General features: G+C 55.6%; 1 protein-coding gene and 1 long non-coding RNA gene across 2 annotated transcripts in view; one reads left to right on the plus strand and one right to left on the minus strand.

Annotated features, from left to right (window-relative positions):
* LOC140468558 (uncharacterized) overlaps positions 1–6632 on the minus strand; it is a 58565-nt gene extending 51933 nt beyond the window's left edge. Inside the window, exon 1 of the long non-coding RNA XR_011955691.1 lies at positions 6539–6632. This is a non-coding gene — a long non-coding RNA (uncharacterized lncRNA). The remainder of the gene's footprint in view (positions 1–6538) is intronic.
* A 3986-nt stretch (positions 6633–10618) lies between these two features.
* Positions 10619–13905, plus strand: timm10 (translocase of inner mitochondrial membrane 10 homolog (yeast)). Its single transcript, XM_072564646.1, has 3 exons — positions 10619–10746; positions 10840–10970; positions 13651–13905. The coding sequence occupies exons 2-3, from the start codon at positions 10900–10902 to the stop codon at positions 13850–13852; spliced, it is 273 nt and encodes a 90-aa protein (XP_072420747.1). The 5' UTR covers positions 10619–10746; positions 10840–10899; the 3' UTR covers positions 13853–13905.
* The last annotated feature ends 2410 nt before the right edge of the window (positions 13906–16315 follow it).

A 16315-nucleotide genomic window follows, 5' to 3' on the forward strand; every position in this document is an offset into this window, starting at 1 on the left:
ATACAAGAATTCACCCTAACCCTAACCATTGCCATAACCCTGAACCTAAACCCTAACCCTAAACATGACGCTAACATAGACCCTAATCCTGACCCTAACCCTAACCCTAACCTTAAACCTAACCCTAACCCTGACCTTAACCGAACCACACTCCTAACACTGACCTTGATCCTAACCCTAAACCTAACCTTGACCCTGATCCTAACCTTGACCTTAGCTCTAACCCTGATCCTGACCCTGAGCCTAAACCTGACCCAAAACCTGACCCTGACCCTAACCTTGACCTTAACCCTAACCCTAACCCTGATCCTGACCCTGATCTGAACCCTGACCCTGAACCTAACCCTGACGCTGAACCTAACCCTGACACTGATCCTAACCCTGACCCTGATCCTAACCCTGACCCTATCACTAACCCTGATCCTAACCCTGACCCTGATCTGAACCCTGACCCTGACCCTAACCCTGACCCTGATCCTAACTCTGACCCTAACCCTGACGCTGAACCTAACCCTGACCCTGATCCTAACCCTGACCCTATCACTAACCCTGATCCTAACCCTGACCCTGATCCTAACCCTGACCCTGATCCTAACCCTGACCCTGATCCTAACTCTGACCCTAACCCTGACCCTGACCCTGAACCTAACCCTGACCCTGATCCTAACTCTGACCCTAACCCTGATCCTATCACTAACCCTGATCCTGACCCTGACCCTGGCCCTGACCCTAAACCTGATTCTATTACTAACCCTGATCCTAACCCTGACCCTGATCCTAACCCTGATCTGAACCCTGACCCTGATCCTAACTCTGATCTGAACCCTGACCCTGATCCTAACCCTGAACCTAACCCTGACCCTGAACCTAACCCTGACCCTGAACCTAACCCTGACCCTAACCCGAACCCTGATCCTAACTCTAATCCTAACCCTAACCCTGACCCTGATCCTAACCCTGAACCTAACCCTGACCCTGAACCTAACCCTGACCCTGAACCTAACCCTGACCCTAACCCGAACCCTGATCCTAACTCTAATCCTAACTCTAACCCTAACCCTGATCCTAACCCTAATAACCCTGACCCTAGCCCTAAACCTGACCCTGACCCTAACCGTAACCTTTACCCAAATCCTGACCCTGACTCTAACCCTGAGACTATCCCTAACCTTAAGCCCAGCCCTAACCCTAACCCTAATCCTATCCCACCCCAACTGCTGACCCTGACCCAACCTGCAGCCCTAACATGAACTGCATTCCTCGGTGTGACCCCCCCGACCCTGATCCTAACTCTAACCCTCACCCCAACTCGCACTCGGAACATCCCCTCAATCTCACCCGAAACGCTGACCTCCAAGCTAATTCCAATTCAACCAGGTGTCAACCCTGGTCTGAGGTGAACCCTGACCTTTCACCCCGACACTCCCCTCCACGAGGAGGTCCTGCGGCTCCAATCCTACCCCCGCCAACGCCCTGGAACACGTCTGGCCAGTTTCCCAGCCAAAGGGGGATACTGGCACGGGGCACTTGTGGGTGCAGGAGGGGAGGGGAGCGACTTGGTGGGGGAGGTGGGGGTGCGAGGGAATCGGGCAGGTTGAGGGTGCAGGGGCCTACAGACGGGGGGTGGGGTATTGGGAGACTTCGGGTGGGCTCATGGGGTCTGAGGGGGTGTGGGGTGAGGGTGTGGGAGGGGGACAAGGGTTCCCTTCATGAGCCAAATGTAGGACTTGTTGCTTCTTCTCAAAACCAGGTCACGGGGAACATCCTTCCCGTGTTTCCCCTGTCCACTCCTGTTGGAATTTTATAGGTTTCTATGAGATTCCTTCCCGTGTTTCCCCTGTCTATCCCGTCGGAATTTTATAGGTTTCTATGAGATTCCTTCCCGTGTTTCCCCATCTGGTCCTGTTGGAATTTTATAGGTTTCTATGAGATTCCTTCCTGTGTTTCCCCTGTCTAGTCCTGTGGGAATTTTATAGGTTTCTATGAGATTCCTTCCCGCGTTTCCCCTGTCTAGTCCTGTTGGAATTTTATAGGTTTCTATGCGATTCCTTCCCGTGTTTCCCCTGTCTATCCCGTCGGAATTTTATAGGTTTCTATGAGATTCCTTCCCGTGTTTCCCCATCTGGTCCTGTTGGAATTTTATAGGTTTCTATGAGATTCCTTCCTGTGTTTCCCCTGTCTAGTCCTGTGGGAATTTTATAGGTTTCTATGAGATTCCTTCCCGCGTTTCCCCTGTCTAGTCCTGTTGGAATTTTATAGGTTTCTATGCGATTCCTTCCCGCGTTTCCCCTGTCTAGTCCTGTTGGAATTTTATAGGTTTCTATGAGATTCCTTCCTGTGTTTCCCCTGTCTAGTCCTGTGGGAATTTTATAGGTTTCTATGAGATTCCTTCCTGTGTTTCCCCTGTCTAGTCCTGTGGGAATTTTATAGGTTTCTATGAGATTCCTTCCCGCGTTTCCCCTGTCTAGTCCTGTTGGAATTTTATAGGTTTCTATGCGATTCCTTCCCGCGTTTCCCCTGTCTAGTCCTGTTGGAATTTTATAGGTTTCTATGAGATTCCTTCCCGTGTTTCCCCTGTCTAGTCCTGTTGAAATTTTATAGGTTTCTATGAGATTCCTTCCCGCGTTTCCCCTGTCTAGTCCTGTTGAAATTTTATAGGTTTCTATGATATTCCTTCCCGCGTTTCCCCTGTCCACTCCTGTTGGAATTTTATAGGTTTCTATGAGATTCCTTCCCGTGTTTCCCCTGTCTATCCCGTCGGAATTTTATAGGTTTCTATGAGATTCCTTCCCGTGTTTCCCCATCTGGTCCTGTTGGAATTTTATAGGTTTCTATGAGATTCCTTCCTGTGTTTCCCCTGTCTAGTCCTGTGGGAATTTTATAGGTTTCTATGAGATTCCTTCCCGCGTTTCCCCTGTCTAGTCCTGTTGGAATTTTATAGGTTTCTATGCGATTCCTTCCCGTGTTTCCCCTGTCTATCCCGTCGGAATTTTATAGGTTTCTATGAGATTCCTTCCCGTGTTTCCCCATCTGGTCCTGTTGGAATTTTATAGGTTTCTATGAGATTCCTTCCTGTGTTTCCCCTGTCTAGTCCTGTGGGAATTTTATAGGTTTCTATGAGATTCCTTCCCGCGTTTCCCCTGTCTAGTCCTGTTGGAATTTTATAGGTTTCTATGCGATTCCTTCCCGTGTTTCCCCTGTCTAGTCCTGTTGGAATTTTATAGGTTTCTATGAGATTCCTTCCTGTGTTTCCCCTGTCTAGTCCTGTGGGAATTTTATAGGTTTCTATGAGATTCCTTCCTGTGTTTCCCCTGTCTAGTCCTGTGGGAATTTTATAGGTTTCTATGAGATTCCTTCCCGCGTTTCCCCTGTCTAGTCCTGTTGGAATTTTATAGGTTTCTATGCGATTCCTTCCCGCGTTTCCCCTGTCTAGTCCTGTTGGAATTTTATAGGTTTCTATGAGATTCCTTCCCGTGTTTCCCCTGTCTAGTCCTGTGGGAATTTTATAGGTTTCTATGAGATTCCTTCCCGCGTTTCCCCTGTCTAGTCCTGTTGAAATTTTATAGGTTTCTATGAGATTCCTTCCCGTGTTTCCCCTGTCTGGTCCTGTTGGAATTTTATAGGTTTCTATGCGATTCCTTCCCGTGTTTCCCCTGTCTATTCCTGTGGGAATTTTATAGGTTTCTATGAGATTCCTTCCTGTGTTTCCCCTGTCTAGTCCTGTTGAAATTTTATAGGTTTCTATGAGATTCCTTCCTGTGTTTCCCCTGTCTAGTCCTGTTGAAATTTTATAGGTTTCTATGAGATTCCTTCCCGTGTTTCCCCTGTCTGGTCCTGTTGGAATTTTATAGGTTTCTATGAGATTCCTTCCCGTGTTTCCCCTGTCTAGTCCTGTTGGAATTTTATAGGTGTCTATGCGATTCCTTCCCGTGTTTCCCCTGTCTATTCCTGTGGGAATTTTATAGGTTTCTATGAGATTCCTCACCCCACATTCTCCTAAATCCCAGTGAATAGAGAGAGGCTGAACAGGCTGGGACTGTTTTCCCTGGAGCGTCGGAGGCTGAGGGGTGACCTTATAGAGGTTTATAAAATCATGAGGGACATGGATAGGGTAAATAGACAAAGTCTTTTCCCTGGGGTCGGGGGGAGTCCAGAACTAGAGGGGCATAGGTTTAGGGTGAGAGGGGAAAGATATAAAAGGGACCTAAGGGGCAACTTTTTCACCCAGAGGGTGGTACGTGTATGGAATGAGCTGCCAGAGGATGTGGTGGAGGCTGGTACAATTACAGCATTTAAGAGGCATTTGGATGGGGATATGGATAGGAAGGGTTTGGGGGGATATGGGCCGGGTGCTGGCAGGTGGGACTAGATTGGGTTGGGATATCTGGGTCAGCACGGACGGGGTCGGGCCGAAGGGTCTGTTTCCGTACTGTACGTCTCCGTGACTCCATGAATATAATCCCAACTGATCCAGTCTCTCTTCACACATCAATCCTGCCATCCCGGAATGAGTCTGGTGAACCCTCACTCCATAACCAGAACGTCCTTCCTCAGGTCAGGAGACCAGTGTGGCCGATGGTCACTTAACCATTTCAGGACCAACTGGAAGACAGCACTGTCGTCTGCTCAAGGACAGGTAGCCAGAATTCTCTGGTGTATCTCAGAATGAGAGAGGAATCTCAAAGGAATGTTTCCAATCCCTGTCGGGTTTGACAGGGATCGGTTCCCCAAAACTGCGCCCCCCTCCCCCCGCCACCCCCACTCTGGCTGGAGAGTCCACAGCCAGAGGTCGGAAGATGGGACAGTCTCACAGCTGCAGGATGTGTAGGCGACCATTTTGGGACTAGGCCGAGTCTTCAACTCGGAGGGTTTGTGGATCTCTGGAACACCCTCGCCCTCCACCCCCAGAGAGCTGTGGATACCCGGATGTATCGTGCATTCGAGACCGAGATGGATTGTCCAACACTGAGGGGATTGAGGGACACGGGCAGTGGGCGGGAGGGAGGGTGGGGGTCGAAGGTCATCCATGACCATATTGAACGGTGGGACGGGCTGAAGGGACTGAACGATCTCCACTCACTCGTGCTTCTGTAGGGATGTCCAATACAGACATTGTGAACTTCACAAAACATGTCAACAGCCACACAACGAGGACAGGAGAACAAACACAGAGACAAAGCAGGTAGTGTCAAGCAGTGAAGGAAAGAAGGGGAGAGAGAGAGAGATGGAGGGAGTGACAGTGACAGAGAGAGAGATGGAGGGAGAGGGAGAGACATAGACAGACAGACAGAGAGAGAGAGAGACAGAGAGAGATGGAGGGAGTGACAGAGACAGAGATGGAGGGAGAGGGAGAGATATAGACAGACAGACAGAGAGAGAGACAGACAGACAGACAAACAGAGAGAGAGAGACAGAGAGAGATGGAGGGAGTGACAGAGAAAGAGAGAGAGAGAGGGAGAGACAGGTACAGAGAGAGAGAGAGGGAGAGTGGGGTTCAGGAAGGCAATGCCAGAGCATGGTCGCCAGGTGAGGTGAGGGCTCAGCCCCCAGTGATCGAACTCTGAAACTGGAGGGCCAAAGGTCAGAGAGGCACAGAGATACTGGAGGGTTATGGTTGCTAGGGACAGGAGGGGGGTGTAGGGGCTGGAGGGGGTTACAGTGATAGGGAGGGTGTGTAGGGGCTGGAGGGGGGTTACAGAGATAGGGAGGGGGTGTAGGGGCTGGGGGGGGTTACAGAGATAGGGAGGGGGTGTAGGGGCTGGAGGGGGTTACAGAGATAGGGAGGGGGTGTAGGGGCTGGAGGGGGGTTACAGAGATAGGGAGGGGGTGTAGGGGCTGGAGGGGGGTTACAGAGATAGGGAGGGGGTGTAGGGGCTGGAGGGGGGTTACAGAGATAGGGAGGGGGTGTAGGGGCTGGAGGGGGGTTACAGAGACAGGGAGGGGTGTAGGGGGTGAAGGGGCCGGAGGGGGTTACAGAGATAGGGAGGGGGTGTAGGGGCTGGAGGGGGTGGAGGGGCTGGAGGGGGGGGTTACAGAGATAGGGAGGGGTGTAGGGGATGGAGGGGGTTACAGAGATAGGGAGGGGTGTAGGGGATGGAGGGGGTTACAGAGATAGGGAGGGAGTGTAGGGGCTGGAGGGGTTACAGAGATAGGGAGGGGTGTAGGGGCTGGAGGGGTTACAGAGATAGGGAGGGGGTGTAGGGGCTGGAGGGGGTTACAGAGATAGGGAGGGGGTGTAGGGGCTGGAGGGGGTTACAGAGATAGGGAGGGGGTGTAGGGGCTGGAGGGGGTTACAGAGATAGGGAGGGGTTGTTGGGGGTTACAGAGATAGGGAGGGGGTGTCGGGGCTGGAGGGGGTCTGGGAGAGCAGAGAGAGGTGGACGGGCTGTACGTGGTGGGTGTGAGGGTTGGGTGCCGGGTGAGGCCTTCTATAGCCGACAAGCCGGGAGTAGACACCTCGCTGAGACACGAATGGGGGTGGGTTGGGGGGGGGGGGAGGGGGTACGGGCTGGGGGAGACGGGCTGTCCAACCACTTACCGAGGTTCGTCTGGGGCCCCCCCCCTCCCCTCCTTCGCAGCGTCGCTGCCCTCCAGCACCCCGAGAGATCAGGGTCGAGTCTGGGCGCCGCGGTGACAGGAGGGACTGGTTTGGCTGAGGACCTGGGAGTGGGGGGGAGGAGGTGGGTGGGGGGGTTGTGCAGATGGTGCTGTCACAAGGGGGGCAACATGCCAAGTGGAAACCTCTGGCTCCTCAGTCTCTCTCTCTGTCTCTCTCTCCCTGCAGCTGAACAATCCTTCTCTGTCCCTTCCCCAAGAACCACTCCCCCCCCCAGCCTCGGAGAGTGAACCGTTGAATTATTCAGCCTCCCACTCAGCGTTCTGTGGCACTCCGAGATTGTCACCGCTTTTAACCCCTTCCTCCACCCCACACCAGACGGGGAGGGACGGCAGGAGGCCACTCGGCCCCTCGAGACTGTTCCAGCATCCAATATGATCGGCAGGAGCTGGGACTGGGATGGAATGAGCTGCCAGAGGATGTGGTGGAGGCTGGTACAATGACAACATTTAAGAGGCATCTGGATGGGGATATGGATAGGAAGGGTTTGGGGGGATATGGGCCGGGTGCTGGCAGGGGGGACTAGATTGGGTTGGGATATCTGGGTCAGCAGGGACGGGGTTGGGCCGAAGGGTCTGTTTCTGTGCTTTACATTTCTATAACTGTATGACTCAAGGGGCATCAGTGTCACTGTCTGGGCCCCAGTATTTATCGCCCCGTCCCTAGTTGCCCCACCCCTCCCTTGAGAAGGTGGTGGGGGGGTGAGCGGCCATCTTGACCCACTGCAGCCCATGTGTTGTGGGTAGACCCACAATGCCCCTGAGGGAGGGAATTCCAGGATTCTGACCCTGAAGGGAACGGCGATATGTTTCCGAGTCGGGATGGGGAGTGTCTCGGAGGGGAACTTGCAGGGGGGGGGGGGGGGGGGGAGTGTTCCCATGTACCTGCTGCCCCCCTTGTCCTTCTGGATGGGAGTGGGGCCGTGGGTTTGGGGGAAGGTGCTGCCTGAGGGTCTTTGGTGAGTTTCTGCAGTGCCCCTTGTAGATGGTCCACCCTGCTGCTACTGAGAGGGGGGGGGGGGGAGGGAGGGGGGGGGAGGGGGTGTTTGTGGGTTTGGGGCCAATCCAGCAGGGGGGGGGGGGGGGGGCTGCTTTGTCCCTGGATGGGGTCGAGCTTCTCGAGTGTTGTTGGAGCTGCCCCCATCCAGGGGCAAGTGGGGGGTATTCCCTCACCCTCCTGACCCGTACCTTGTAGATGGTGGGACAGGCTTCGGGGGGAGAGTCAGGAGGGGAGTTACTCGCTGCAGGATTCCCGGCCTCTGACCCTGCTCTTGTAACCACTGGGTTTATGTGGTGAGTCGAGTTGAGATTCTGGTCAATGGTAACCCCCCCCTGGATATTGTTAGTGAGGGGATCCAGTGATGGTAACGCCAGTGATGTCAGGGGGCAGTGGTTAGATTGTCTCTTATTGCTGATGGTCGTAGCCTGGCATTTGTGTGGCGCAAATGTTATTTACCACTTGTCAGCCCAAGGCTGGACATTGTCCAGATCTTGGACATGGACTGCTCCAGTATCAGTGCATTGTGCCGAACGTTGTGCCATCGTTGGCGAACATCCCCACTTCTGACCTTACGATGGAGAGGAGGTCATCGATGAAGCAGCTGAAGATGGTTGGGGCCTAGGACACTCCCCTGAGGAACTCCTGCAGAGATGTCCTGGAGCTGAGATGTCTGACCCTCCAACATCCCCGACCCCCCTCCTGTGTGCCAGGTGTGACTCTAACCAGCTGGGGGTTTGCCCTGGATACCAGTTTTGCCAGGGCTCCCTGATGCCACACTTGATGGAAGGGCAGCCTTGAGGTCCAAGGGCTGTCCCTCTCTCCCCTCCCCTCTGGAATCCAGCTCTTTTGCCCGCGTGTGTGTGTGTGTGTGTGTGACCCAAGGCCGGAATGGGGTCAGGAGCTGGGGCCTGGAGGAACCCGAACTGGGCAGGTCACTGAGCAGGTTATTGCTGAGCTGGTGCTGATTGAGAGCAGTGTCGATGACCCCTTCCATCACGTTACTGAGAGGAGACTGATGGGGCGGTGATTGGCCGGGTGGATTTGTCCTGCTTTTTATGTACGGGACATACCGGGGCAATTTTCCCCATTGTCGGGTAGATTCCAGTGTTGGAACCGTACTGGAACAGATGGGAGCGACGAGTCCTGGAGCACAATCTTCAGTACTGTTGTGAGAATGTTATCAGGGCCCATTGCCTTTGTAGGGTCCAGTGCCTCCAGCCATTTTTTTATATAACAGGGAGTGAATCGAATTGGCTGTCGATGCTGGGCACCACAGGAGGAAGCTGAGATGGATCATCCTCTTGGCACTTCTGGCTAAGAATCGCTGTGAAAGCTTCAGCCTTATCCTTTTGCGCTGATGTGCTGGGCTCCTCCATTGTTGAGGACGGGATTATCTGGGGAGCCTTCTCCTCCAGGGAGTTGTTTAATTGTCCACCCCTATTCCCGACTGGATGCAGCAGGACTGGTTCTGGGATCGCTTCCCTCTGTCTGTCACTTGCTGTTTGGCAGGTCGTCCTGTTTGGGGGCTTCACCAGGTTGACCCCTCATCTTCAGGTGTGCCCTGGCACTGCCCCCTGGCCTGCCCCTCCTGCCCCCTCTCTCCACTGAACCAGGGTCGATCCGCCCCCTGACTTGAAGGGAATGGTCGAGTGCGGGATGTGCCGGGCCGTGAGGTTACAGATTGTGCTGGAGGACAGTTCTGCTGCTGTCGGTGACCCCCAGCACCTCATGGATGCCCCCCCCGGGTCTTGAGTTGCTGGATCAGTTTGAGGTCTGTCCCATTTAGTATGGTGACAGTGCCACACAACACGATGGAGGGTCTTCTCAATGTGAAGGTGGGACTTGGTCTCCGCATGGACTGGGCGGGTGGTCACTCTGACCGATACTGACAGGGACAGATCCATCTCCCGCCGGCAGATTGGTGAGGATGGGGGTCAGGGATGTTTCTCCCCCCCCTGTTGGTTCCCTCACCACCTGCCACAGACCCCAGTCGGACAGCGATGTCCTTTCGGACCTCACCCGCTCGATCAGTGAGTGCTGCAGACCCAGCCAACTTAATCAGTGGTACTGCTGCCTACTGTGTGGGGAAGGTTGTGGAGATAATGTTCTCTCTTGAGGTAAAGTTGGCTGAGAAGGGTCCATTGTGTACTTTTTGGGGATAGGAATGGACGCTTCTGTTTGGACCGAAGTTGTACAAGGTTTTGGGGGGGGAGGATGATGGAATTTGAAACACAAACAGCCAAGCCAAAACTTCGGCCAAGGCTCCAGGGGGTGGGTGGGCAATGGTGATGAAATAGTTGCAGGGTGAGGTCTTTCATTGCCAAATAGTCTGCCACCACCTTCCCCACCACCCCCGCCCCTCCCATGTCAGTTTTCAGGAGTTACAGATAAGCCACCAGATTTGAGGATGTGCTGTGGAGGAAATTGTATGTTTTAAAAGAAAATACATCCCACTGTTGTGAGGGTGTATGGTTATGGGTGGTGTGCCCTTCCAAGAGATGGTGGTGGGGTGGGGGTGGCCGCAACACTCCGACTGGCGCTGTCGAGGGAGGTCGCCTTCAACCGCTCCTCCCCTCGTCCGCTCTTGTCCGCGCTCCTCCCTCTCTTGGAGACGGGCCGGCGCCTGACCCGGGCGCCATCTTTGTGCGGGGAAGCTCAGCGTCGCCCGAGGCGAGCAATTCGAACAGAAGAGGCCGGAGACTGGACCCTGACCAGCCCCTGAGGATCCTCCCTCGAACGATAAGCGGCAGCGGTGGCGGCGGGTGGGGCTGCGGGGTGAGCCGCACGGAAAGCCGGGGGGGGGGGGGGGGGGGTGCCCCTCACAAAGATGGCGTCGAGCCCCTCACAAAGATGGCGTCGAGCCCCTCACAAAGATGGCGGCGTCGCCCGCCGCGTTTCAATAAAGTTTAATTGACGGGCAACCGTAATATTTTATTTATTTATTTTTCCCCCCGACGCCCTCCGAAGCGGAAAGGCCCTCGGTGTTGGGCTCCAGCTGAAGGGCTGAAAGGCGCGGCGGTGCGGAAATCAAAAATTAATCGAGGGGGTGTGACCACTTTTTTTGTTTCAATTATCTTTATTGTTCCAGGCCCATGTGGCCAAGAGGGAGAGTGAGGGTTGTGTTGCTGCAGGTAAACTGGGGGCTGGAGTGCTCAGTCTTAACATGGTCTTAAGGTCATATTGTGCCTCTGCTCATTGATTTTCTTTCTGTTTCCACCCAGCAGCAGGGACCCTGCCATTGACTGCACCCCCCCACCCCACCCACCTACCACCTCCCTCTGGTTATGGACCCCCTCAAGGCGCAGCAGTTGGCAGCCGAGCTGGAGGTGGAGATGATGGCCGACATGTACAACAGGTGGGTGCCCCCTGCCCCCCCCCCCCTCTCCTGCCTTGGCTGGGTGAGGGCGCGCTCTGTGAACCAAAACCATTCTCCCCCCCCCACACAAGTCGCCTTGGTTTGGAGGAGTAGACCAGGATGACCTCTGACCCCTACCCCCCCCCCCCCCCCGGTTGGTGGAGGTGGGGGTGGGAAGGCTGACCTCTGACTCCGAGGTGTGGGCGGGCTAGGATCCCTATCCCTTCTGATTCCCCTGGGTGTGGGAGTCTGGGATGCCCTCTGACCCCTGGGTGTGGTGGGGGGGAATAGGGTGATCTCTGACCCCTGGGTGTGGTGGGGGGGAATAGGGTGGTCTCTGACCCCTGGGTGTGGTGGGGGGGGGGAAAAGGGTGATCTCTGACCCCTGGGTGTGGTGGGGGGGGGGGAATAGGGTGATCTCTGACCCCTGGGTGTGGTGGGGGGGAATAAGGTGGTCTCTGACCCCTGGGCGTGGTGGGGGGGAATAGGGTGGTCTCTGACCCCTGTGTGTGGTGGGGGGGGAATAGGGTGATCTCTGACCCCTGGGTGTGGTGGGGGGGGGAATAGGGTGATCTCTGACCCCTGGGCATGGTGGGGGGGAATAGGGTGGTCTCTGACCCCCGGGAGTAGGAGTCTGGAATATCCTCTGACCCCTGGGTGGGGTAGGGGGAATAGGGTGGTCTCTGACCCCTGGGTGGGGTAGGGGGAATAGGGTGGTCTCTGAGCCCTGGGCGTGGTGGGGGGGGGAATAGGGTGGTCTCTGACCCCTGGGCGTAGTGGGGGAACAGGGTGGTCTCTAACCCCCGGGAGTAGGAGTCTGGGATATCCTCTGACCCCTGGGTGGGGTAGGGGGATAGGGTGGTCTCTGACCCCTGGGTGTGGGAGTGTTAGGATGCCCTCTGACCCCCGCCAAGTCTGGAGGGGGATAGCGAGACCTCGGAGAGTACCAACCTCTCTCTGAACCCTCCGGGAGGAGGAAGTTCCCCTCGATTCCGTCCGGAAAGGGCAATCCCTGAACTCTGTCCCGCTGGTTCAGAAACAGAAATCGCCGGCCAATCTCAGCAGGTCTGTGGAGAGCGAAAGCAGAGTTAATGTCTCAGGTCCAGCGACCCTCCTTCAGGCCTGATCGCGGCTTGGGAAAAAAACTGGGAGATATGCCGGAGAGGATGTCGGAGTTGGGGGAAGAGAGGGAGAATGGAGAGGGTGGAGATAGAGCTGGCACATTATGACCAGTGGAGGCGGTAGACTCGAGTGTGCGAAGTGCAGGTAGAGCGCTGCTTCACCTGGACCCTTGGACACCAGAGGAGGGCGGAAGTACATGGGCAGGTGATACATCTTCAGTGGTTGGAGCAGAAGGTGGTGTTGGGAGTAAAGGAGGTTCGGACCGAGCTGTTACTGAAGGAACGGTCCCTGCGGAAGGCGGACAGGGGAAGGGAAGGGGAATATGTGTCTGGTGGTGACGGAAATGGCATCTTACTATGCTTTGGCTGGTGGGTGGGAAGTGAAGACCAGCCCCATCGTTATTGTGGGATGGAAGAGGTTGGGGGGAACACTATGGGACAATCGTGTTCAGGGATGTGTAGGTTAGGGTGGATTGGCCGTGCTAAATTGTCCCATAGTGTTCAGGGGTGTGTAGGTTAGGGTGGATTGGCCCGTGCTAAATTGTCCCACAGTGTTCAGGGATGTGTAGGTTAGGGTGGATTGGCCGTGCTAAATTGTCCCATAGTGTTCAGGGATGTGTAGGTTAGGGTGAATTGGCCGTGCTCAATTGTCCCCATAGTGTTCAGGGATGTGTAGGTTAGGGTGGATTGGCCGTGCTAAATTGTCCCACAGTGTTCAGGGATGTGTAGGTTAGGTGCTTTCGTCAGGGGTAAATATAGGGTTGAGGAATATGTCTGGGTGGGTTACTCTTCGGAGGGTCAGTGTGGACGTGTTGGGCTGAAGGGCCTGTTTCCACACTGTAGGGAATCAATAAAACAAGTTGCAACATGTCGCTGTGCGGAGGGCCCTGGCTGTCCTTGTGCACGAATCACAGAGGGTTGGTCTGCAGGTACAACAGGTCATTAGGAAGGCAAGTGGAATATTGTCCTTCATTGCTGAAGGGGTTGAGTTTAAAAGCAGGGAGGTTGTGTTGCAGCTGTGTAGGCCACACTGCGTGCAGTTTTGGTCTCCTTACTTGAGAACAGATGTACTGGGACTGGAGGGGGTGCAGAGGAGGTTCACTGGGGTGATCCCAGTGTTGTGGGGGTTGGCTTGTGAGGAGAGACTTGAGTAGAATGGGAGAAGAATGAGGGAGGGATCTTCCAGAAACATAGAAAATGATGAAGGGGAATCGATAAGAGAGAGGATGTTTCCACTGATGGGTGAGACTGGGACAAGAGGGCGTAGCCTCAAGATCAGCGGGAGCAGATTTAGGGGTGAATTGAGAAGGAACCTCTTCACCCAGAGAGTTTTGAATCCCTTGCCCAGGGAAATAGTTGACGCTACTTTGTTAAAGTAGGGTAGATGTTTGTTGAACAATGAAGTGAGAAGGGCGGGTAAGTGGTCCTGAGTCGGTGAGAGGGTCAGCCATGATCTTACTGAGTGGAGCAGCGGGCTCGATGGGACGGACGACCTACTCCCACTCCCGGGTTCGTGCGTTCCCCTCGGCTCCCATCTATCTTTTCCCTGGCTCCCACAGGATGACCCACGCCTGCCACCGCAAATGCGTGCCGCCCCATTATAAGGAAGCCGAGCTCTCCAAGGGCGAGTCAGTCTGCCTTGACCGCTGTGTGGCCAAGTACCTGGACATCCACGAGCGCATGGGCAAGAAACTGACGGAGCTGTCCATGCAGGACGAGGAGCTGATGAAGAGGATGCAGCAGGGTGCGGTGGCACAGTGAGGGCACCACGGGCACACAGGAACCACCGTCAATAAACTCCACCCTCCACACTCTCTCGCTGCCTTGTCTTCTCATTGTGGGTGGCGGGGGGTGGAATGGGTGAGCCCAAGAAGAGGACATTCAATTCCCATTGGAAAACCATTGAAGACAAACCACCACCGTCTCTAATTTCCACACCTCTCTAAAGTCCCCTAACCCTCCCATCAAAGACCGTACGACTAGACCCCTAACCCTCCCATCGATCACCGTCCGACTAGACCCCTAACCCTCCCATCGATCACCGTCCGACTAGACCCCTAACCCTCCCATCGAAGACCGTCCGACTAGACCCCTAACCCTCCCATCGATCACCGTCCGACTAGACCCCTAACCCTCCCATCGATCACCGTCCGACTAGACCCCTAACCCTCCCATCGAAGACCGTCCGACTAGACCCCTAACCCTCCCATCGATCACCGTCCGACTAGACCCCTAACCCTCCCATCGATCACCGTCCGACTAGACCCCTAACCCTCCCATCGAAGACCGTCCGACTAGACCCCTAACCCTCCCATCGATCACCGTCCGACTAGACCCCTAACCCTCCCATCGAAGACCGTCCGACTAGACCCCTAACCCTCCCATCGATCACCGTCCGACTAGACCCCTAACCCTCCCATCGATCACCGTCCGACTAGACCCCTAACCCTCCCATCGATCACCGTCCGACTAGACCCCTAACCCTCCCATCGATCACCGTCCGACTAGACCCCTAACCCTCCCATCGAAGACCGTCCGACTAGACCCCTAACCCTCCCATCGATCACCGTCCGACTAGACCCCGAACCCTCCCATCGAAGACCGTCCGACTAGACCCCTAACCCTCCCATCGATCACCGTCCGACTAGACCCCTAACCCTCCCATCGATCACCGTCCGACTAGACCCCTAACCCTCCCATCGAAGACCGTCCGACTAGACCCCTAACCCTCCCATCGATCACCGTCCGACTAGACCCCTAACCCTCCCATCGATCACCGTCCGACTAGACCTCTAACCCTCCCATCGATCACCGTCCGACTAGACCCCTAACCCTCCCATCGATCACCGTCCGACTAGACCCCTAACCCTCCCATTGAAGACCGTCCGACTAGACCCCTAACCCTCCCATCGAAGACCGTCCGACTAGACCCCTAACCCTCCCATCGATCACCGTCCGACTAGACCCCTAACCCTCCCATCGAAGACCGTCCGACTAGACCCCTAACCGTCCCATCGATTACCGTCCGACTAGACCCCTAGCCCTCCCATCGAAGACCGTCCGACTAGACCCCTAACCCTCCCATCGAAGACCGTCCGAGTAGACCCCTAACCATCCCATCGAAGACCGTCCGACTAGACCCCTAACCCTCCCATCGAAGACCGTCCGACTAGACCCCTAACCCTCCCATCGAAGACCGTCCGACTAGACCCCTAACCCTCCCATCGAAGACCGTCCGAGTAGACCCCTAACCCTCCCATCGATCACCGTCCGATTAGACCCCTAACCCTCCCATCGAAGACCGTCCGACTACACCCCTAACCCTCCCATCGAAGACCGTCCGACTAGACCCCTAACCCTCCCATCGATCACCGTCCGACTAGACCCCTAACCCTCCCATCGAAGACCGTCCGACTAGACCCCTAACCCTCCCATCGAAGACCGTCCGACTAGACCCCTAATCCTCCCATCGAAGACCGTCCGACTAGACCCCTGACCCTCCCATCGATCACCGTCCGACTAGACCCCTAACCCTCCCATCGATCACCGTCCGACTAGACCCCTAACCCTCCCATCGATCACCGTCCGACTAGACCCCTAACCCTCCCATCGATCACCGTCCGACTAGACCCCTACCCCTCCCATCGAAGACCGTCCGACTAGACCCCTAACCGTCCCATCGAAGACCGTCCGACTAGACCCCTAACCCTCCCATCGATCACCGTCCGACTAGACCCCTAACCCTCCCATTGAAGACCGTCCGACTAGACCCCTAACCCTCCCATCGAAGACCGTCCGACTAGACCCCTAACCCTCCCATCGATCACCGTCCGACTAGACCCCTAACCCTCCCATCGAAGACCGTCCGACTAGACCGCTAACCGTCCCATCGATTACCGTCCGACTAGACCCCTAACCCTCCCATCGAAGACCGTCCGACTAGACCCCTAACCCTCCCATCGAAGACCGTCCGAGTAGACCCCTAACCATCCCATCGAAGACCGTCCGACTAGACCCCTAACCCTCCCATCGAAGACCGTCCGTCTAGACCCCTAACCCTCCCATCGAAGACCGTCCGACTAGACCCCTAACCCTCCCATCGAAGACCGTCCGAGTAGACCCCTAACCCTCCCATCGATCACCGTCCGACTAGACCCCTAACCCTCCCATCGAAGACCGTCCGACTACACCCCTAACCCTCCCATCGAAGACCGTCCGACTAGA

Source organism: Chiloscyllium punctatum, chromosome 47, assembly GCF_047496795.1.
Source record: "Chiloscyllium punctatum isolate Juve2018m chromosome 47, sChiPun1.3, whole genome shotgun sequence".
Classification (NCBI taxonomy): Eukaryota; Metazoa; Chordata; class Chondrichthyes; order Orectolobiformes; family Hemiscylliidae; genus Chiloscyllium; species Chiloscyllium punctatum.